This window comes from Salvelinus namaycush, unplaced genomic scaffold (assembly GCF_016432855.1).
Source record: "Salvelinus namaycush isolate Seneca unplaced genomic scaffold, SaNama_1.0 Scaffold3, whole genome shotgun sequence".
NCBI classification, from domain to species: domain Eukaryota; kingdom Metazoa; phylum Chordata; class Actinopteri; order Salmoniformes; family Salmonidae; genus Salvelinus; species Salvelinus namaycush.
This window is the reverse complement of record NW_024059896.1, coordinates 1302864-1327640: the sequence shown is the minus strand read 5'-3', so window position 1 is coordinate 1327640 and position 24777 is coordinate 1302864. Positions and strand designations below refer to the sequence as shown.

Here is a 24777-nt window from a genome sequence, read left to right as displayed (position 1 = left end):
CTCGCTCAGGTGCATGCTGTTTCCATTGATCATCCTTGAGATGTTTCTTCAACTTGTGGTAAATTCAATTGATTGGACATGATTTGGAAAGGCACACAACTGTCTATATGAGGTCCCACAGTTCACAGTGCATGTCAGAGCAAAAACCAAGCCACGAGGTCGAAGGAATGGTGCGTAGAGCGCCGACACAGGATTGCTTTCATTGTGCATCTGTAAAAATTTGTGAGTGTTTTAGGTGACAAGCCAACTTTCTTTAGCCTCCTGAGGTTGAAGAGGCTCTGTTGCGCCTTCTTCACCACACTGTGTTCTTGGGGTCCTTCAATGCTGCAGAAGTGTTTTGGTACCCTTCCCAAGATCTGTGCCTCGACGCAATCCTGTCTCGGAGCTATACGAACAATTCCTTCTACCTCATGGCTTGATTTTTGCTCTGACAGTCTCATAGCAAAGGGTCTGAATACTTACTGTTATGTAAATAAGGTATGTTTTTTATCTGATCTTTTATCTTTAAGAAATTCGCTAAATGTTCATAAAACCTGTTTTTGTTTTCTCATATTGGGGTATTGTGTGTAGATTGCTGAATATGTATTTTTTAAATCCATTCTAAAATAAGGCTGTAATTTAACAAAATGTGGAAAAAGTCATGGTGTCTGAATACTTTCTGAAGGCACTGTACAAACATCACATTGAATATTCACCTCACTTTCAAAAAGCTCCATGAGGAAGAAAGGATTCCCAGATGATCTTTTAGATGTTCTGTCTTCAGGATGTTCTGGGTTGATGTCTGTTGGAGAGGGGAGGGGCAGTTGAGTGAGCTGGGGGCCTTTTATTACCCTGCCTCTGGGAGCCTGTCAGCTTGTGACATGATGAGAGAGAGTGAGAGAGGGTCTACCTGTAAGATAGTTAGGCAAATTTAACAATGACTTGCAGGCAGTGGGTTCAGAATAAAAATGACAAAAAAATGAATACAAATTATACCACCACCCAAAAGGGAACTTTAGAGACTGGAAGGGAAAAGGGGCATGAGCTCTACACAGGTAGAGCCGTATCTGTCCATGTTACCTTAAACAAAGCAGGCACTGCTTCATGTGGCCTCACCTACACTCACCTTAATAGCCCATATGCCACTGGGTGAGAGAAATTGTCATAGTTTTAGGGCAACATTATGTGAGGTGTTATTATGTGTTGTTTGCGATGAGCTTTGGTCAATTTAGCTTGGAATATGCCACCCTCTTCAATCTGTCACCTAATCCTACCTAAAGTATTGGCTGTAAGAAGGAAGAGAAAACATAACATCTGGTTGTTTTTTCTCCAATCTGCGTTACCCACTCCAGCCAGCAGATGGCGATATGAGTCTTTCGGGTGATGCGTCTTGCGTGACGTGTATTCTAGTGGACGGGACAGGATGCCTCTTCAACTGCGACAAAAGGCTTCTGATTCAATCAACGCGGTGGTTTGCTAGCGAACATAAAACAGACACATTGAAGCTCTTTAAACCAATCTTGTGTATATTACTCTTAGTGTTTGGCTCATAATTATGTTTACGTATCTACTCGTTCATTTAAACGTAATTTGAGTCTTAAATTAGCAAATGTGTTAAATTGATACTGCACTAGGATAATCGCCCGGACATGAGCTCACTAAACTCGACGGAGAAAGAAGCTCTGGTGAAAGGAGAGGAAGAAGCTTTCAGGATGAGAAAGGAGGAAGAGGAGGCTATCACATTGACAGAAGAGGATGATATTACAGTGAAAGAGGAAGATGGGAGAGAGGTTGTCAGAGTGGAAGAGGAGGAGGTAGAACCTTTCAGAATCAAAAAGGAGGAAGATACCATAACATTGAAAGAAGAGGAAGAACATTTTGTAGTAAAAGAGGAAGAGGAGGCTATCTCAATAAAAGAGGAGGAGAGGGAATTTCCGATTACCACCAGTGAGTACTGTCTTAAAACCAGGGTCACAAACGATGCAGTTGTTGAACTAATGGGGTCTAATTTGTGGAACGTCCCAACAGGAATCTGTTCCAAAATCTTCGTAAAGTACAAGGATGCCAACAAACGCCGCATGCAAAGTAGCATGGTCAATTCACCGAGCTAACACGCTGCCGAATAGGCATCAACTCACCACGTAGCTTATTCTTAATGTTTGTCCGTAGGCTACCAGAGTGGATTAACGTGGTGAGTGAAACACGTAATGAAATAGCCCACTCCCTTCCCGGTGTCTTATTCCGCCTCTATACAACTTTGTATGCGCCGTTTGTTGGCAACCTTGTTATTTACGAAGTTTTTGGAACATATTCCTGTTGGAACGTTACACAAATTATAAACACCTGAACTAATGTGTGGTTTTAAAGGGGCATTCTACTGAAGTTCTACACTTGAATATGTTGTTCAGTAAGGTAGGAAATGTTTAAGTGCTAATCTGCCATTGGTACATATATTTTTGGAACTTTTAAATTCGATTTATTGAATTCTCTGTGTGGTCTGTATTAAAGTGCACTTAACTTTGCATAACAGGCTTTTAAAATGTAATATTGGTGCATCATTTCTACTTAAAATATCAAAGGGGTGCAAAAAGCCTCCATTTAGTGGAACGACCCTTTTACATTTACAACACAAACAATATTTTACAAAATCATGATGAAAGTGCCCATTTTAAGCCCTTTTTAGACATTCATGCCTCTTGTAAGACCCTATGATTGTAGTAGAAGATCATAAGTTGACTGTCTGTCTGATGTTGTCGTTCACACAGGAGAGAGACATGACTATCGTGGATCCTCTGGGGAGCCTCAACAACATCCTGATGCTGACGAGTCAGAGATGAGTCTTTCCAGATCAGAACACCAGATGGTACAGCTTGGTCTGGTTTAGCATACAGCTTGCTCTATCGGGGTCTGGGCTGGGTTTCTGTAAAGCTCTTCATGACAACAGTGACATCAGCATCCATAATGATATGTGTCTGTGTCCCCTCTTTATGGTTACCAGGACAACGCTAGCACTTCTGTCCTACTGAAGTCCCTATGTCGTGCCTCTCCCGGTAGCGCCTTACTGCTGGGTATGAAGAGGTTGTCTGTGCTGCTGGTGGACTGCAGGAAAACAACGGGGCTGAGTCGAACTGTGAGAGGAGGAGAAGAGAAGAAAGGATCAGATTTGACTCATCAAAGTAAGTAGTTTAGTTTGAACAAATACAATGGTTCTGCTTCTGACTGGTATCTGTTACCAGGACAACCAGCAGAGTTCTGTTAGTTGACAGGAAGATAGACTGGTGGATATGGATGTTATGAATATCATAACACTGAAAAAGGTTTCTGCCAATGAAAAGAGAGAAACCAATTGACCATATAAAACCTTGATGAAAGTTAGCTTTAGAGAGACAGTTATAAGATGATCTGATGTAAGGACAAAAACAGTTCCTAAGAACATTATGGATGTTACATTGCCTGTCCCAGTCAACCCCCCTGTCTTTACAAGACTGTAGAACAGGAAAACTACACTCCATACACTTCAATGTGGTCTGTATTGCTTCATTAACATCTGATCTACTGAACTTGTTAAACATGGAAATACCTGGATTCTTCAGATATTCTAGTCTTAATGGAGGCCTGTAGCACGTACAGATGAAACATTATGGAGTCTTAAAGGAGGACTGTAGCATCTAATGATGGAAAGGGGAAACCTAGTCAGTTGTATAACTGAATGCATTCAACTGAAATGTGTCGAACGCATTGAACCCTCTGAATCAGTGTGGGGGCTGCCTTCATCGATGTCCACGTCATCGGTGCCCGGGGAGCAGTTGTTGTTGGGGATTAACTGCCTTGCTCAAGTTCAGAACAGCAGATTTTTCCAACTTGCTGGCTACAATAGTCATTTACAACATTAACAATGTCTACACTGTGTTTATGATCAAATTGATGTTATTTTAAATGGACAAAAAAATTGCTTTTCTTTCAAAAACAAGGACATTTCTAAGTGACCCCGAACTCTTGAATGGTATTGTATATCCTCACACCATCCATGTTGTAAACAGCGTTCTGCATGAATTCCGACTCAACTTGCAACAAAACAATTTTATGAAATCTAATTTTGTTAGAAATCTAACATTGTTTAACATGGTCAAGTTCGGTTTCTGTGCAATCTTCAGACACTCTAGAAGGCAACCAAACTTGTTTCATCATTCTACATGATGTATTGGCTATACAACACCTGAATTAGCCCATGAAGGGTCTTGGTCCAATGACCACCTATCGTTTTGAAACCTAGCTAGATAGCCAATGAGCTGGGCTTTCCAGCAGTATGTGAATGCCGTTTGTAGGACAAACAGCCATCATGCTGGAGCTGTGCACAACAGAGTTCATTCTCTGGTGAAAGGAAACAGGACGCACTGTAGTTTACGTTTCACAGCAGTTCCTTCTCTTCTACAAACTTCTCAAATCTGAAAAAGTTAAACATGGCTACTAAGAGTGTAAAAGCTAAATCTCAGTCCAAGTATAAACATTTTGATGATATTATTGCAGAAATTGACCAGGAGAGTGACACAGAAGGAATGGATGAGGACTCTGTGAGTGACCACAGTTATGATTCCAGCGCAGAAGAAATGTTTTTGGAAGGAAAAGATCCACTTTTAGACCAGTAAGTAAAAAAAGGTTTTTGCTTCTCATGCTAATGCAGTTGTTTAAATGGTCGCATATTCATTTGATATTATATATATATATATTTTTATATATATATATTTATATACACAGTCGAAGTTTACATGCACTTAGGTTGGAGTCATTATAACTCGTTTTTCAAACACTCCACAAATTTGTTGTTAAACTTCTTGCGACTACAGGGGGTGCTGTTTTCTCATTAGCATAATTGCATTACAGATTAAACGGCTTCCTACTAAATTCTTTATCGTACAATATGCATATTATTACTATTATTGGATAGAAAACAGTCTCTAGTTTCTATAGGCGTTGGAATTTTGTCTCTGAGTGGAACAGAACTCATTCTACAGCAATTTCCCTGACATGGAGTCAGATTTCACACATTTTGGCCCCTGATCTGGAGTCAGTTTAAAGGCCACTGTGAACGCTATCAGGATACGGACACTGCTTACGTCTTCCCCTGGATGCCTTTACGTGATGACGATTTGAATGGTATCGATTGCGCAATCACAGCCCCTATAAAACAAAAACACGTGTAGGTAGGCACTCCTTTCCAGCTGCGTCGGACGCACGGTGGGCACCGACCCGTTCTTTTTCCAAGCATTAGTGTAGCCAGTTATATTTCTCCGGTCATGTTTCTACTCGTTATAGGAGTTAAAAACATCATAAGGTAGTTAATTTAAACCGTTTTATAGCAATTTATATCCGTTTAGTGCGATTTTGGGACATTTATTTCTGTGACACTTTCAAGCGCCGGGCAGGTTTCCAGTTCATGCCGAACGCAGTTGGCATTTCCACATGGCAAGAGGACAGCTTTCGACCAAAAGACGATTAGACCCAAGAAAGGATTCTTTGCCCAAGATTCTGATGGAAGAACAGCTCAAAGTAGGAACAATTTATTATGATAAATCGTGTTTCTGTCGAGAAATGTTAATCGCTTATGACGCCATTTTGTTTGACGTAGCTTCGCTTGGCGCAAACTGTATTGAAAAGTAAGGATAATTTAAAAAATGTAAATCAGCGATTGTATTAAGAATTAAATTGTCTATCAATCGCTGTCCACCCTATATTTTTTAGTCACGTTTATGAGTATTTATGTATAGACTAGATCACTGTCTAATATGGCGCAGGACATTTTCTGACCAGCTGGGCTACTTTTCTCATTGTCTAACCATGATTTTGGTGGCTAAATATGCACATTTTCGAACAAACTGTATATGTATGTTGTAATGTGATGTTACAGGAGTGTCATCTGAAGAATTCTGAGAAGGTTAGTGAAAAAATTAATATATTTTGGCGATGTTTACGTTATCGCTCTCTTTGGCTAGAATCAATGCTCTGGTAACGTTTGCATATGTGGTATGCTAATATAACGATTTATTGTGTTTTCGCTGTAAGACACTTAGAAAATCTGAAATATTGTCTGTATTCACAGGATCTGTGTCTTTCGATTAGTGTATGCTGTGTATTTTTACGAAATGTTTGATGATTAGTAATTAGGTAAACACGTTGCTCATTGTATTTATTCTAGTCCATTTGTGACGGTGGGTGCAATTGTAAACTCTGATATCTACCTGAAATATGCACATTTTTCTAACAAAACCTATCCTATACCATAAATATGTTATCAGACTGTCATCTGATTAGGTTTTTTCTTGGTTAGTGGCTATCAATATCTTAGTTTAGCCGAATTAGTGATAGCTACTGGTGTTGAGAAAAAATGGTGGACAAAGAAAAAGGGTGTCTTAGGCTAACATGGTTAGCTAATAGATTTACATATTTTGTCTTCCCTGTAAAACATTTTAAAAATCTGAAATGGTGACTTTATTCACAAGATCTGTATCTTTCATTAGGTGTCTTGGACTTGTGATTTAATGATATTTAGATGCTACTATTTAATTGTGACGCTATGCTAGCGATGCTAATCAGTGTGGGGGGGGGGTGGGGGGTGCTCCCGGATCCGGGGTAGAGGCTCGTTAGAGGTTAATGTTAACCTCACTAGGGTATGTGGGACGGTAGCGTCCCACCTCGTCAACAGCCAGTGAAACTGCCGGGCGCCAAATTCAAAAGAGAAATCCCATAATTTAAATTCCTCAAACATACAAGTATTTCACACTATTTTAAAGATACACCTGTTGTAAATCCAGCCAAAGTGTCCGATTTCAAAAAGGTTTTACGACGAAAGCACACCAAACGATTATGTTAGGTTAGAGCCAAGTCACAGAAAAATACAGCCATTTTTCCAGCCAAAGAGAGGAGTAACAAAAAGCAGAAATAGAGGTAAAATTAACTTCTCTTAACTACTGATCCCGGATCCGGGTTTGAAAATAGACAACATACGGTGATCGCCACAAATAGTCATATTAAACATTCCTGAAAATACAAGTGTCTCACATGCTTCAAAAGCCTAGAATCTTGCTAATCCAACTGCGTTGTCAAATTTAAAAAAGGATTTACTGCGAAAGAATAGGATGCGATTATCTGAGCTCAGCGCTCCATAACAAACTACTTTTGCAACCAGCACAGGCGTAACATTATCACAGATTGCGTTGAAATAAATCGTTTACCTTTGAAGATTTTGCTCTGTTTGCAATCCCAAGGCTCATTGTTACACAATGAATGGTCTTTTGTTCGGTTGAATCCATTTTTTATAGCCTAACACGAAACATTTTGTGAACGCTTATGTCGTTGAATTTCATTAAATTTTCGACGAAACATCCGACCTAAATACACTGACTAAACCTGACGTTATCCAGTCATGTTTGGTTTCCTTGCAATCAACTGTTTGTTTGTAACACAACCAAACTTGATGGGTCATTTCGCGGGACGTATTGAGCCGAAAAAAACGATTGGAAGACAACGAGTAACGAGCTCATTGTGCACCAATTATATGACCACTGTCTCGTTGATTGACTGTATTTTAACCCAATGACCACTCATCGTCTTGAAATCTAGCTGGGTAGATAGTGCCATTTACCTCTGTTCATTGGCTATCAAATGGTTCTTTGTTTGAAGACCAACCCATACATGAAACGCAGGCGTAACGAGTGTCTTTTACCTTTGCGTTTAGAACTGGAAGGAAGGAAAGTTATTACGCACAGCAGTATTTCGGCAACTTGCATCTTCAGCTGTTTATTTATCCAACATCATGGCGAATAAGTCAGGGAAAGCTAAATCTAAGACTAGATATACGAATGTAGACAACATCTTTGAGAAAATTGATCGTGAAAGTGATACAGAACTGTTTTTTGAGGAAGACTCCATTAGCGATCACTCCTATGATTCTGAAACTGAGGCCTATTTTTTTGAACGGAGAGGACATTGTTTTAGACTGGTAAGTTGTTGTCACGCTAATGCCGTTGTTTGAAATTAATAATATAAAATATTATTTGTGATTGTTTTTACATTTTATTTGCAATAAAAAGGTAATGGAATGTGTAAAGTACACGTTGGCTATTCATTGTGAGTGAGGATACATTTGTATGTATGTGAACGACCCATAGCCTATGTGTGTATATATACAGTGGGGAGATCAAGTATTTGATACACTGCCGATTTTGCAGGTTTTCCTACTTACAAAGCATGTAGAGGTCTGTCATTTTTATCATAGGTACACTTCAACTGTGAGAGACGGAATCTAAAACAAAAATCCAGAAAATCACATTGTATGATTTTTAAGTAATTAATTTGCATTTTATTGCATGACATAAGTATTTGATACATCAGAAAAGCAGAACATAATATTTGGTACAGAACCCTTTGTTGGCAATTACAGAGATCATACGTTTCCTGTAGTTCTTGACCAGGTTTGCACACACTGCAGCAGGGTGTTTTGGCCCACTCCTCCATACAGACCTTCTCCGGATCCTTCAGGTTTCGGGGCTGTCGCTGGGCAATACGGACTTTCAGCTCCCTCCAAAGATTTTCTATTGGGTTCAGGTCTGGAGACTGGCTAGGCCACTCCAGGACCTTAAGATGCTTCTTACGGAGCCACTCCTTAGTTGCCCTGGCTGTGTGTTTCGGGTCGTTGTCATGCTGGAAGACCCAGCCACGACCCATCTTCAATGCTCTTACTGAGGGAAGGAGGTTGTTGGCCAAGATCTCGCGATACATGGCCCCATCCATCCTCCCCTCAATACGGTGTAGTCGTCCTGTCCCCTTTGCAGAAAAGCATCCCCAAAGAATGATGTTTCTACCTCCATGCTTCACGGTTGGGGTGGTGTTCTTGGGGTTGTACTCATCCTTCTTCTTCCTCCAAACACGGCGAGTGGAGTTTAGACCAAAAAGCTCTATTTTTGTCTCATCAGACCACATGACCTTCTCCCATTCCTCCTCTGGATCATCCAGATGGTCATTGGCAAACTTCAGACGGGCCTGGACATGCGCTGGCTTGAGCAGGGGGACCTTGCCTGCACTGCAGGATTTTAATCCATGACTGCGTAGTGTGGTGCTAATGGTTTTCTTTGAGACTGTGGTCTCAGCTCTCTTCAGGTCATTGACCAGGTCTTGCCGTATATTTCTGGGCTGATCCCTCACCCTCCCCATGATCATTGATGCCCCACGAGGTGAGATCTTGCATGGAGCCCCAGACCGAGGGTGATTGACCGTCATCTTGAACTTCCATTTTCTAATAATTGCGCCAACAGTTGTTGCATTCTCACCAAGCTGCTTGCCTATTGTCCTGTAGCCCATCCCAGCCTTGTGCAGGTCTACAATTTTATCCCTGATGTCCTTACACAGCTCTCTGGTCTTGACCATTGTGGAGAGGTTGGAGTCTGTTTGATTGAGTGTGTGGACAGGTGTCTTTTATACAGGTAACGAGTTCAAACAGGTGCAGTTAATACAGGTAATGAGTGGAGAACAGGAGGGCTTCTTAAAGAAAAACTAACAGGTCTGTGAGAGCCGGAATTCTTACTGGTTGGTAGGTGATCAAATACTTATGTCATGCAATAAAATGCAAATTAATTACTTAAAATCATACAATGTGATTTTCTGGATTTTTGTTTTAGATTCCGTCTTTCACATTTGAAGTGTACCTATGATAAAAATGACAGACCTCTACATGCTTTGTAAGTAGGAAAACCTGCAAAATCGGCAGTGTATCAAATACTTGTTCTCCCCAATGTGTGTGTATATATATATATATATATATATATATATATAAAAATTGAATGGAGTAGAATGTAACAGCAAACCCATACATCTCAACAGAGCTAGCATGCTTTCTCTAATTAGGCCATATATTACGGTTAGAGGTTAGAGGGAGCATGGCCGAGGCGCGTGTGTCTGTTGCTACACCCCACCCCCACATGAAATGGCCTATTTGAGGCAGGCCCACAAAATGGCCAAAGTGAAATGGAACAGCACTTTATGTTCCCTGTACTCTATATATATGTTTATTATACCTGTTGATACAGGGCTCATATGTGAAACTATTCTAACTGAACATTTTCATTCACAGTGGCACTGATTCCGACTGGGAGCCCCCAGCGCCAACTTGTTCATCCAGCTGGACCCCTGCTGTCTCTGGGCCATCTACAGGTGTGAAGGCACCGACAAAGAAGCGGAAGAGGGGAAGTGTGCCACCTGCTAACAAAGGGACAGAAGGGCGTTGGCACACTGTCCTAGAAGATGATGTGGAGCCACGCCAACCAACTTTTCGGCCGAAAAGGAAGCCAGGACCTCAGGTGAACTCGACCACAACTTACAGCCCCCTTCAGCTTTTTCAGTTGTTTTTCACACAATCCGTTGTAGATTCGCTTGTGTCTAACACGAATAAGTATGGGAAGAAGAAGCAGGCAGGCAAAAAGGTAGCATGGAAGCCCATATCCATGTCAGACTTTTTCTGCTACCTTTCACTGGTCATCTACATGGGGCTGGTGAAGCTGAAAAGCCTGACGGACTACTGGAAAACGTCATCACTCTACCAACTGCCTTTCCCCATGACTGTTATGTCCTGCAAAAGGTTTCTGGTTCTTTCACAGGCGCTTCATATCAGTGACCCAAAGGTTGATGAAGAGAATGACAAGAAGAGGCACAGCAACGTTTGATAGACTGTGCAAAATAAAACCTCTCTACTCCAGTATTGTTGAGGCCTGCAAGACGTACTTTCAGCCAGCCCAGAACGTGTCAATCGATGAGAGGATGGTAGCCTCAAAGGCCAGAATTGGCCTCAAACAATACATGCGAAACAAACCAACCAAGTGGGGTTACAAGCTGTTTGTGTTGGCTGATTCTGTGTGTGCCTACACATGCAATTTTTTGGTCTATGAGGGGAGGAACAGTTTTGCTACCGGTAAGGGACTTGGCTATGACTCTGTAATGGAGTTATTGGATTTTCAACTGCTAGGGAAGGGCTACAAACTTTTTGTGGATAACTTCTACACAAGCCCTACCCTGTTTGCAGACCTTAGGAAGCGGGAAGTGTGGGCTTGTGGCACCATTCGTACCAACAGGGTGGGCTTTCCGAAGACGAAGGTGAACGACATGCCTGAGCAGGCTGAGCGGGGGACCATGCGATGGATCCGTGAAGATGGCCTGCTTTTTGTAAAGTGGATGGATACCAGAGAGGTGGTGATGTGCACAACAATCCACAAGTCCTTCAATGGGGATCATGTTGTCAGGCGTGTGAAGGACGGGGTATGGACCACCAAAAATGTTCCCATTCCAGCTGCAGTAAAGGACTACAACAAGAGCATGGGAGGTGTGGACCTATCAGATGCGCTGATAGGCTATTACAATGTTCTCCATAAGACAATGAAATGGTACAAGACCTTCTTCTATCATTTCATCGACATTGCTGTGGTGAATGCATTCATCCTACACAAGGAAATGGCTAAGAGCTGTGGAAAGCCCTTCCTCTCACAGAAAGCCTTCAGAGAGCAGCTCATCAAGGAGCTTGCTGGCTACAGCACCACTGCACCACGCCCTGTCCCTTCTGCTCCTGCCACAAGTGTTCATCTGCCCAAATATATTTGTGCAGGCATAGATGTGCCTAAGGGCCAAAAGGGCACAGCATGGAGGCGTTGCTGTGTTGTTTGCAAGAGGAAGTCCCCCATCACCTGCACCACATGCTCGGTGACCCTCTGCTTTACATCAGAAAGAGACTGCTATGGCATCTGGCATCAGCAGCAGAATATTGTGTAGAGCTTTGGCAAAGCGGGTGGGGTTATATCCTTCCTGTTTGGCCCTGTCCGGGGGTCTCATCGGATGGGGCCACAGTGTCTCCTGACCCCTCCAGTATTTATGCTGCAGTAGTTTTCTATTAACAGTGTGATTTAGAGCAAAAACCAGGAAAACAGGGACAAATCAGAAACCTGGAAAACCTAAACGGAGAAAATGGAATTGGGTAAAGAAATATATATATAAATTGATAGAGATGTTATATATAGATAGAGATGTTATAGAGCCCTAAATAATGTAGAAATGTTATCTTATTACTGGATTATCTAGGGATAGTGTAGAGTAACAGCTGTGTCCTGAAGTGACCTTTAACCTCCCTGCTCCTCAATACTTCTTCCACTGGATCAAAGCTTCAGCCAAGTAGGATACATGATAGTGGCAACACATGGAGTTGGGTTGGATATAGTCATGGTAGGATATATGATAGTGGCAACACATGGAGTTGGGTTGGATATAGTCATGGTAGGATACATGATAGTGGCAACACATGGAGTAGGGTTTGATATAGTCATGGTAGGATACATGATAGTGATAACACATGGAGTAGGGTTTGATATAGTCATGGTAGGATACATGATAGTGATAACACATGGAGTAGGGTTTGATATAGTCATGGTAAGCAAAATACTTTTCTCAATATATTGTGCAGCTTTCTGTTGCAGGATCTTTTTATGGGGGGGTGCCCTTTTTTGTTTACACATCACACACATGGTTATGGGCTTAAAAAAGAAGACACCAGTACCATGTCAGATACAGTTTAAATGTATTCATATTTGAATTTGCATCCCAATATGACACTTTAAATACATCACAGAAGACTGAAATGTAACAAAATTCCTATTGTGTTTATTGAGCTGTACACTGAGATGCTCAGTTGGTCAATATTCCCCTCCAGTGATTCTCCAACATCTTGTCAACATGTGCCCCAAAAATGGATCAGATATCTAATACCAGTCTATCTTTATAGACATGTATCCATAATAAGACTTAGGCCTCCCATATAGTCTGCAGAAACCTCTCCAAAATGTCACATTTTTTAAACATCTTTATTTTCATGCATATAACTTGTCAAAAAACTTTTTTTATTACCAAATTCTATCTTTCGTGTGGACAATATTTTGTTCATGTTTTCATGAGTGTTTGAGATTAGGTCCCTGAAGGGTCAAAAACCTCTTCAAATAGAAGTATGTTTACAGCACAATATATCTTACAGGTAGGTCCTCTCTCACTCGCTCTCATCATGTCACAGCTGACAGGCTCCCAGAGGAAAGGTAATAAAAGGCCCCAGCTCACTCAACTGCCCCTCCCCTCTCCAACAGACATCAACCCAGAACATCCTGAAGACAGAACATCTAAAAGATAATTTGGGAATCCTTTCTTCCTCATGGAGCTTTTTGAAAGTGAGGAGAATATTCAATGTGAAGTTTGTACAGTGCATTCAGAAAGTATTCAGACCCCTTGACTTTTTCCACATTTTAGAAAGTTACAGCCTTATTTTGAAATGGATTTAAAAAATATATTTATATATTCAGCAAACTACACACAATAGCCCATCATTTGGGGCGGCAGGTAGCCTATTGGATAAAAAATATACCTTCTTTACATAACAGTAAGTATTCTGACCCTTTATATGAGACTGTCAGGGTAAAAACCAAGCCATGAGGTAGAAGGAATTGTCTGTAGAGCTCCGAGACAGGATTGGGTCAAGGCACAGATCTTGGGAAGGGTACCAACACATTTCTGCAGCATTGGAGGTCCCCAAGAACAGAGTGGCCTCCATCATTCTAAAATGGAAGAAGTTTGGAACCACCAAGACTCTTCCTAGAGCTGGCGGCACAGCCAAACTGAGCAGTCGGGGGAGATGGGCCTTGGTCAGGGAGGTGACCAAGAATCCGATGGTCACTCTGACAGAGCTCTAGAGTTCCTCTGTGGAAATGGGAGAAACTTCCAGAAGGACAACCATCTCTCCACCTCTCCACCAATCAAGCCTTTATGGTAGAGTGGCCTGACGGAAGCCACTCCTCAGTAAAATGCACATGACAGCCCACTTGGAGTTTGCCAAAAGGCACCAAAAGGACTTTCAGACCATGAGAAACCAGATTCTCTGTTCTGATGAAACCAAGATTGAACTCTTTGGCCTGAATGCCAAGCGTCACGTCTGGAGGAAACCTGGCACCATCCCTAGGGTGAAGCATGGTGGTGACAGCGTCATGCTGTGGGGATGTTTTTCAGCAGCAGAGACTAGGAGATTAGTCAGGATCAACGGAAAGATGAACCGAGCAAAATACAGAGAGATCCTTGATGAAAACCTGCTCCAGAGCGCTCAGGGCCTCAAACTGAGGGCGAAGGTTCACCTTCCAACAGGACAACAACCCTAAGCACACAGCCAAGACAATGCAGTAGTGGCTTCGGGTCAAGTCTCTGGTCTCTGAATGTCCTTGAGTGGCCGAGCCAGAGCCCGGACTTGAACCCGATCTAACATCTCTGGAGAGACCTGAAAATAGCTGTGCAGCGATGCTCCCCATCCAACCTGACAGAGCTTGAGAGAATCTGCAGAGAAGAATGGGAGAAACTCCCCAAATACAGGTGTGCCAAGCTTGTAGCATCATACCCAAGAAGACTCAATGCTGTAATCGCTGCCAAAGGTGCTTCGACAAAGTACTGAGTAAAGGGTCTGAATAGTTATGTAAATGTTATTTTTCAGTTTTTTATTTTTTAATAAATTAGCAACAATTTCTAAAGACCTGTTTTTGTTTTGTCATTATGGGATATTGTGTGTAGATTAATGAGAGGGAAAAAGTGATTTAATACACAATAGAATAAGGCTGTAATGTAACAAAATGTGGAAAAAGTCAAGGGGTCTGAATACTTTCTGAAGGCATTGTATATAGCCATGTTATAAAGTATGAAAAGGCTTGTTCATTCACGTCATGAATTCACTATGACATCATCATATTTGTATATATCCTAATGAATAAACTTTGGATGGAAACATGGTTATTATTTATTTAACAAGGTAAGTCAACTGAGAACACATTCTCATTTACAGCAACAACCTGGGGAATAGTTACAGGGGAGAGGAGGGAGGATGCATGAGCCAAATTGTAAACAGTTTCCTCCCATGCATGCTGTTCTCAGTTGACGTCCCATCTGAAAGATGGCACCCGACACAAGGCAATGTCCCCAATCTGAATACTTTCCAAAGGCACTGGAAGTGATTGAGACACCGTAATTGCTATATTCTAATTAAAATGATTGACCCATAAGAGAACACATGACCAAAGCAAGGCGTGACCATTTAGAAATAAAACAATATTCTTAATGATAAACATAATCTAATAAACAAATGTTTGCATAACCAACCAGGACCAACCCTGTTTAGCTTTAGAAGCAAGCCAGCTGTGGGAAGTAAGGTGGTATGCTGCTGGCTCCAAAATCAAGCTATATACAGCCTAATTGTTTTCCCCTCAGGAAGCTCTGGTAAACAGTTGATGTAGTACACTGCTGCCACCACCAGGCCTGGAGGGCATTTTGACTTTGTTGATTGCGAGTTGTGTTGCTAAAAACGTAGCAGCTAACTAACTGGCTACTGATCAACCTATTGTGTGTATTGAACATTCACATTCATATTGGACAACATTACCTGTATAGTAGCACCAACACCCATCAGCCCAATCTCTTCTTGATGTCAAAGCTGCAGTGTATTGTTGCTATAGGAGTATTAAATTAATGAATAATCCTATTTATTTAAAGCCCCGCTAAGATGTCACCATACTATTCCTTTAAAGCCCCTCTGTCAGATATAAATCATCAGAGTGGGAAACCAACTGACATGGAAACAATGGAGCAAATGTATCACTATCAGAGGGGTGTATTATGACATCAGATAGAACCCCGCCCACATTCCACTGAAAAGGCAGCGCGCGAAATTCAAAAAAAAAAAACTGAAATATTTAGCTTTCACACATTAACAAGTCCAATACAGCAAATGAAAGATAAACATCTTGTGAATCCAGCCAACATGTCCGATTTTTTAAATGTTTTACAGCGAAAACACCACGTATATTTATGTTAGCTCACCACCAAATACAAAAAAGCACAGACATTTCTTTCACAGCACAGGTAGCTTGCACAAAACCAACCAAACTAACCAAACTAACCAAGAAACAACTTCATCAGATGACAGTCTTATAACATGTTATACAATAAATCTATGTTTTGTTCGAAAAATGTGCATATTTCAGATATAAATCATAGTTTTACATTGCAGCTACAATCACAAATAGCACCGAAGCAGCTAGAACAATTACAGAGACCAACGTGAAATACCTAAATACTCATCATAAAACATTTATGAAAAATACATGGTGTACAGCAAATGAAAGACAAACATCTTGTGAATCCAGCCAATATTTCAGATTTTTTAAGTGTTATACAGCGAAAACACAATATAGCATTATATTAGCTTACCACAATAGCCAAAAACACAACCCATTTATCAGCAGCAAAAGTTAGCGATCGCAAAAAAACAGCAAAAGATATATAATTTTTCACTAACCTTGACAAGCTTCATCAGATGACAGTCCTATAACATCAGGTTATACAATACACTTATGTTTTGTTCGAAAATGTGCATATTTAGAGCTGAAATCCGTGGTTATACATTGTGAAAACGTAGCAACTTTTTTCCAGAATCTCCGGATATTTTCTGACACTCACCTATTCTGACCAAATAACTCATCAGAAACTTTACTAAAAAATACATGTTGTAAAGCAAATGATAGATACACTAGTTCTTAATGCAATCGCCGTGTTAGAATTCTAAAAATAACTTTAGTACGACATACAGCTTACGTTATAGCGAGACAGCGCCCAAAATCAGGGCGGAAAATAATACTAAACATTTGACAGAAATACGAAATAACATCATAAATGGGTCCTACTTTTGCTGAGCTTCCATCAGAATCTTGTACAAGGGGTCCTTTGTCCAGAATAATCGTTGTTTGGATTTAGAATGTCCTCTTCGTCTGTCGAATTAGCAACCAAAGCTAGCCAAGTGGCGCGAAGCTGTCCATCGTCACCAAACGCAGAGAACGGAACACGCCAAAACTCCCGATAAACTTTCAATAATCTGATAAAACTATATTGAAAAAACATACTTTACGATGATATTATCACATTTATCAAATAAAATCAAAGCCGGAGATAATAGCCGTCTATAACGAAAGCTTTTCAGAAGGCAATCCAGAGTTCCTTCCCGCGCCTTCCTGAACAAAGGAAATTGGGGTCATGTCATTCCAAGAGCTCTCTTTTGACCTCAGATCAAGCTATACACTCCATTTCACCTCTCACTGCCTATTGACATCTAGTGGAAGGCGTATGAAGTGCATGTTTATCCATAGATTTCAAGCAAATGAATAGGGAGGCCCTGGAACACAGCCTCGATTTCAGATTTTTCACTTTCTGACAGGAAGTTCGCTGCAAAATGAGTTCTGTTTTACTCACAGATATAATTCAAACGGTTTTAGAAACCTGAGAGTGTTTTCTATCCAATAGTAATAATAATATGCATATTGTACGAGCAAGAATTGAGTACGAGGCAGTTTAATTTGGGAACGATTTTTTACAAAGTGAAAACAGCGCCCCCCTATCCCAAAGAGGTTTTAACTTGTATTTTTTCATTCGGCACATGGGAATTCAACAGCAAAAGTATTTTTTTGGTCTCGTAAAGCCTTTGATCAGCAATAAGTCTGTCTGATAAAGACATTTCTTGTGGAAAAATGCATATATTGTTTAATGCAGATTTTAGAATATTCACATGAACATCTGTTGCAAATTACATGGAAACTTAGCTACTAAGGTGGATATTGATCCAACACCTGCCGCTTATTCAAACCAGCCCACTAGGCAAACGTCAGTTCAACATCTAGTTTCTATTTACATTTCTTTGAGTCGTCAACTAAAGTCAATTCAACATGAAATCAACATAAAATGTCACCTGTCATTGGATTTAGGTTGCAAGTCCATGAAACAAAAGGTGTTTTGTTGAAATGATGTGGAAACGTTTATTCAACCAGTGGAAGCTTGCACCCAGGAAAGTGGAACGAGGAACTCTTCTTTGAGACAATGATGAAACAGCAATCCGTGGGAGAGTTGTGGTGGATATTATAAAATAAGGATCTGCTGGAGTCCAAGTCAAACCAAGATTCTTTATTTCTGAGCTCAGAGAGAATAACAGAGTTACACAGCGCAGTGAAGACAGTCTGAATTCCTGAAGCATTAGGTGATGAACACATATCTTTATAGTTTCCTGTTCCTGGGAGGGACTTTATTCATACAAAGACGCAGGGGCAGCTAGTTTGCAACGCAGGATGATACTCCCAGGAACAGGAGATTATAATAGGTCAGTTTCACAAGGTTCGTCTGTGGTGGTTAATTTCTGTATTACCAAATGAGGAGAGACAAACTTCACACACCAATCAGAGTTATACTTAAACTACATCTTTAATCATAAGATCTTTGCAATGACTTTCAACAATTCACTATTTCTAATGAACCGTTGAGAGTGGCAAGACAATGGCTACTGAGATCTTTTATAGCAAAGATCCACCCCCCTAGTCGACATAACAAACCACAGATATTAGGAACAGTTCACAAAGTGAGACTTTATAATGAGAAAGGAGTATCCCGTAGCCAGATAGCATTCGCTATAATTTATCATTCAGTTTGGTCCCTAAGACGAGGTTCTAATCTCTTTCCTGGTACTTCCTAGCACAAAAACACCAACTCATCCAATGGCATAACTCAATTGTCAACTCTAGATACTCCCATCTCAAGTAAAACCCCTTCTTGACCACACTCCTGGACAAGCTCACTGAGGGGAGTGAGCCTCTAGGTCATACACTATCCCAGGATAAGTGCAACATCAGAGAGGACATACAATGGTTCCAGACACTGCCATACACCTCCCCCCAATGCCAAAGGAGGGAGTGACTTGCGCACAGACATTGTGGAAACCAGTAATTGGTTCCCCATTAATCACACCATCCCTTCACATAGTTTAACAGATACATTCACATATGAAGACAATGTTCCCTCCTGTCCTCTTCCCTTCCTGAAATTCTGCATAGCACCAGGGACATGTGAAAGACAAGCCTGACCTCTCCCCTCTCTGGGCCCCAGGTGACTGAGCCCCAGCTGAGGGAAGAAGTGCAACTGCCAACACCAGAGTCCGAAGGGATACATTCTAATAACAAGTATATCACATAAGCATATTATGCAGATAAGACATCTTAATTATCTATGTTACCCAACTAATTCTGATTCATCCACCACAAGTCACATACTCAGATATGTGGACACATACAATTAACATTTTGCATTGCAGAGTCTGTGAACATTTTCATTTCATTAAATCATCAGTGGGCCAACATTGCAAATGTAAACAACGGAACAAATGCATCACATCCAAATATCACTTTATATCTGTAGTGCTGGAGGAAAGACACCCAGATAAACACAAACACAGAGTTTAAAAAATGACCATTTAAACACATGGAATCTGACCTACTCTATATTCAAACTCCATATTCAATTCATGTTTTCTAATAAAAACATACAAATATATGTTTTAGTATACTTTGTACAATTCAAGTTCATATGGTAAAAACAGGTAATCATTATCAGTCAACAATACAAGACAGCAAGTCCCCTGTGTGTATTCTCTCATGCCATTTCAGCTCCCCCAGCTGGTTGAAACTCCTTCCACATTGGGAGCAGCGGTAAGGCTTCTCCCCTGTGTGTATTCTCATGTTTTTTCAGGTTCCCTAAATCGTTAAAACACTTTCCACACTGGGAGCAGTGGTAAGGCTTCTCCCCTGTGTGCATTCTCTCATGTTTTTTCAGGCTCCCTAAATCGTTAAAACACTTTCCACACTGGGAGCAGTGGTAAGGCTTCTCTCCTGTGTGTATTCTCTCATGTTGGTTGAGGTTGCTTTTCTGGTTAAAACCCTTTCCACACTGTGAGCAGTGGTAAGGCTTTTCCCCTGTGTGTATTCTCTCATGCCGTTTCAGCTCCCCTGACTGGCTGAAAAACTTTCCACACTGGGAGCAGTGGTAAGGCTTCTCCCCTGTGTGTATCCTCTCGTGTTCTTTCAGGTTCCTTAACTGTTTAAAACACTTGCCACACTGGGAGCAGTGGTAAGGCTTCTCCCCTGTGTGTATTCTCTCATGTTCTTTCAGGTTCCTTAACTGTTTAAAACACTTGCCACACTGGGAGCAGTGGTAAGGCTTCTCCCCTGTATGTATTCTCTCATGCTTTTTCAGATACCCTGACCGGTTAAAACTCTTTCCACACTGCGAGCAGTGGTAAGATTTCTCCCCTGTGTGTATTCTCTCATGTTGTTTCAGGTCCCATAACTGGTTAAAACACTTTCCACAGTGGGAACACTGGTAAGGCTTTTCAACTGTATGTATTCTCTCATGTTGTTTCAGGTTCCCTAACTGGTTAAAACACTTGCCACACTGGGAGCAGTGATAAGGCTTCTCCCCTGTGTGTATTCTCTCATGTTGTTTCAGGTCCCTTAACTGGTTAAAACACTTTCCACAGTGGGAACACTGGTGTCTTCTTGTTGGTTTGGACGTCCCTGGCTCTGGTTCCTCTGAGTCTGGTCTTTCTCCTGCCAAAGACAGTGTGTTTTTAAAAAAAGAGACCTGAATGAAACCTCCACATGATAAAAATAGGCCTTGCTACGAGGGTAAATCCTAATCAGATCGCTCAATAACCTAAGGCCAGTTTTAACAATCTTGGTGTGATTTTAAAACAAATGTTGTAGAGTTTCCTGGTAATTACTGATAATGTTAACATTACTTTTTTATTCATTCTGCTTTACAAGTCAGAACACAAAAAACTAAACCGTTCTTGGACACTCAAGACACAGACGTCGCTTAATTCCAATCGAGCAGGTGGTTCTAAATATATAACTTTCATAGCTGTATGATACAGAATGCGAGCTACAGTTGTGGCCAAAGGTTTTGAGAATGACAAATATTAATTTCCAAAGTTTGCTGCTTCAGTGTCTTCAGATATTTTTGTCAGATGTTACTATGAAATACTGAAGTATAATTACAAGCATTTCATAAGTGTCAAAGGCTTTTATTGGCAATGACATGAAGTTGATGCAAAGAGTCAATATTTGCAGTGTTGACCCTTCTTTTTCAAGACCTCTGCAATCCACCCTGGTGTCAATTAACTTCTGGGCCACAACCTTAGATGACAGCCCATTCTTGCATAATCAATGCTTGGAGTTTGTCAGAATTTGTGGGTTTTTGTTTGTCCACCCGCCTTTTGAGGATTGACCATAAGTTCTCAATGGGATTAAGGTCTGGGGAGATTCCTGGCCCTGGACCCAAAATATTGATGTTTTGTTCCCCGAGCCACTTATCACGTTTGCCTTACGGCAAGGTGCTCCTTCATGCTGGAAAAGGAATTGTTTGTCACCGAACTGTTCCTGGATGGTTGGGAGAAGTTGCTCTCGGAGGATGTGTTGGTAGCATTCCTTATTCATGGCTGTGTTCTTAGGCAACATTGAGTGAGCCCACACCCTTGGCTGAAAAGCAACCCCACACATGAATGGTCTCAGGATGCTTTACCATTGGCAATGACACAGGACTGATGGAAGCGCTCACCTTCTCTTCTCCGGACAAGCTTTTTTCCAGATGCCCCAAACAATCGAAAAGGGGATTTATCAGAGAAAATGACTTTACCCCAGTCCTCAGCAGTCCAATCCCTGTACCTTTTGCAGAATATCAGTCTGTGTGCAGATGCACTCACACCTGCCTGCTGCTATTCCTGAGCAAGCTCTGTACTGGTGGTGCCCCGATCCCGCAGCTGAATCAACTTTAGGAGACGGTCCTGGCGCTTGCTGGACTTTCTTGGGTGCCCTGAAGCCTTCTTCACAACAATTAAACTGCTCTGAAGCCTTCTTCACAACAATTGAACCGCTCTCCTTGAAGTTATCAATGATCCGATAAAGGGTTGATTTAGGTGCAATCTTACTGGCAGCAATATCCTTGCATGTGAAGCCTTTTTTGTGCAAAGCAATGATGACGGCACGTGTTTCCTTGCAGGTAACCATGGGTGACAGAGGAAGAACAATGATTCCAAGCACCACCCTCCTTTTGAAGCTTCCAGTTTTGGGGGGGGATTCTGTTCATTTGCATGGCAAAGAGGGACTTTGCAATTAATTACAATTCATCTGATCACTCTTCATAACATTCTGGAGTATATGCAAATTGCCATCATACAAACTGAGGCAGCAGACTGAAAATTCATATTTGTGTCATTCTCAAAACTTTTGGCCACAACTGTACACACTTCCTTAAACATAAAATAAGTAAATAAGTAATTTTAAGTGGAAGTCCAAAACTTGTTTTTACGTCGAAGACACAAAGCACATCAGTAAAATCTCCCCGTTGTCGAAAGGGTTCGACGCCTGCTGTTTAAATGGCCCAATTTGTTATTTAGACGTTCACAGATTTTCAACATTTTGACTATCGCTGATGTCATATTTTGGGTAAAGTAAAAAATAAAGTGAAATATTTGGGAAGATGATCCTAAAACTGAGAGTAACTACAATAAACAAAAATATTAACGCAACATGTAAAGTGTTGGATGTTTCATGAGCTGAAAAAAAAGATTGCAGAATTTTTTACACCCCTGTTAGTTAACATGTATTCTTTGCCAAGATAATCCATCCACCTGACAGGTGTGGCATATCAAGCTGATTAAAGAGCATGATTATTACACATGTGCACCTTGTGCTGGGGAGAATAAAAGGCCACTAAAATGTGCAGTTCGGGCACACAACACAATGCCACAAGTTTTAAGGGAGCGTGCAATTGGCATGCTGACTGCAGGAATATCCACTGGAGCTGTTACCAGATAATTGAATGTTAAATTCTCTACCAGAAGCCACCTCCAATGTCATTTTAGAGAATTTGGCAGTACATCCAACTGGCCTCACAACCACAGAACACATGTAACAACGCCAGCCCAGGAGCTCCACATCGTCTGAGACCAGCCACCCGAGTTTATTTCTCTTTGTAATGAAGCCCTTTTGTGGGGAAAAACTAATTCTGATTGGCTGGGCCTGGCTCCGCAATGGGTGGGCGTATGCCCTCCAGGGCCCACCAATGGCTGCGCCCCTGCCCAGTTATGTAAAGTCCATAGATTAGGGCCTCATTTATTTATTTAAAATCACTGACTCATATAAACTGTAAATCTTTGTTTATATTTTGGTTCAGTATACACACACACAGTGCATTCGTTAAAAACTTCTCTAGGATAGGGGTCAGCATTTTCACGTTTGGATGAAAAGCATATCCAAATTCAACTGCCAGCTACTCATCCTCAGAAGATAAGATGTGCATATTATTAGTAGATTTGGATGGAAAACACTCTGAAGTTTCTAAAACTGTTTGAATCATGTCTGTGAGTATAACATAACTTATTTAGCAGGCGAAACCCAGAGGACAAACCATTCAGATTTTGTTTTTTTTGAGGTCACTCTCTTTTCAATTAGTTTTCATTGAATCCAGATTTCTAAGGGACAGTTCCTACCACTTCCAAAGGATGTCAACAGTCTTTAGAAATTGGTTGAGGTTTTTCCTTTGTGTAATGAAGAAGTACGGCCATCCAGAACGAGGGTAACTTGAAGTGTACTGTTAGATAGAGGCGCGTGACCAGAAAGCTAGCTACAGTTTGTTTTCCTCCCGTATTGAACACAGATCCTCCCGTCTTCAATTTTATCGATTATTTACGTAAAAAAATACCAAAAGTTGTATTACAAAAGTAGTTTGAAATGTTTTGGCAAAGTTTACAGGTAACTTTTGAGATACTTTGTAGTCACGTTGCGCAAGTTGGAACCGGTGTTTTTCTGGATCAAACGCGCCAAATAAATGGACATTTGGATATATATATCGACGGAATTAAATCGTACAAAAGGACCATTTGTGATGTTTACGGGACATATTGGAGTGCCAACAAAAGAAGCTCGTCAAAGGTAAGGCATGAATTATATTTTTATTTCTGCGTTTTGTGTCGCGCCTGCAGGGTTGAAATATGCTTCTCTCTCTTTGTTTACTATGGTGCTATCTTCAGATAATAGCATCGTTTGCTTTCGCCGAAAAGCCCATTTGAAATCTGACATGTTGGCTGGATTCACAACAAGTGTAGCTTTAATTTGGTATATTGCATGTGTGATTTAATGAAAGTTTGATATTTATAGTATTTTAGTTGAATTTGGCACACTGCATTTTTACTGGCTTTTGGCCAGGTGGGAGGCTAGCGTCCCACATATCCCAGAGAGGTTTTAAGTTTTCAGACCCCATCACCTTTTCCAAATTTTGTTACATTTCAGCATTATTCTAAAATTGATTCAATTGTTTTCCCCCCCTCGTCAATCTAAACTCAGCAAAAAAAAGAAACGTCCTCTCACTGTCAACTGCTTTTATTTTCAGCAAACTTAACATGTGTAAATATTTGTTGGAACATAACAAGATTCAATAACAGACATAAACTGAACAAGTTCCACAGACATGTGACTAACTGAAATTGAATAATGTGTCCCTGACCAAAGTGGGGGGGGTCAAAATAAAAAGTAAGTCAGTATCTGGTGTGGCCACCAGCTGCATTAAAGGAGGACTGTAGCTTCTAATGATGAATTACTATGGAGTCTGATGCTTTAAAGGAGAAGTTTAACCAAAATCCAGAAACTCCTAAGTGATTCCATACATTGAAACTAGTCCAGTGGATTATTTCCCTCTCCCTGTAGTGCTGTACTGAAACAGCTGCAAAATGTGACTCGTGACGTTGCTGGATGCGGGCCTTGCTCTGCTGCTTTGCCAGTTAATTTGTTATTTTATTACAGCTTTGGCCTTTGTCTTTCACCTGGA

General features: G+C 40.9%; 1 protein-coding gene across 1 annotated transcript; it reads left to right on the top strand.

Moving 5' to 3' along the window:
* The first annotated feature begins 3124 nt into the window (after nt 1–3124).
* Nucleotides 3125–10691, top strand: LOC120039793. The gene is made up of 3 exons (XM_038985173.1): nt 3125–3155; nt 4507–4621; nt 10103–10691. Exons 2-3 carry the CDS (start codon nt 4536–4538, stop codon nt 10689–10691), a joined length of 675 nt encoding a protein of 224 aa, XP_038841101.1. The 5' UTR covers nt 3125–3155; nt 4507–4535.
* The last annotated feature ends 14086 nt before the right edge of the window (nt 10692–24777 follow it).

Bases quoted from the DNA above. Each gene is read 5' to 3' on its own strand.
- LOC120039793 (XM_038985173.1), top strand. From the start codon at position 4,536: ATGGATGAGGACTCTGTGAGTGACCACAGTTATGATTCCAGCGCAGAA. The intron at 4,622-10,102 runs GTAAGTAAAAAA...TTTCATTCACAG, and splicing joins AAAGATCCACTTTTAGACCA to TGGCACTGATTCCGACTGGG.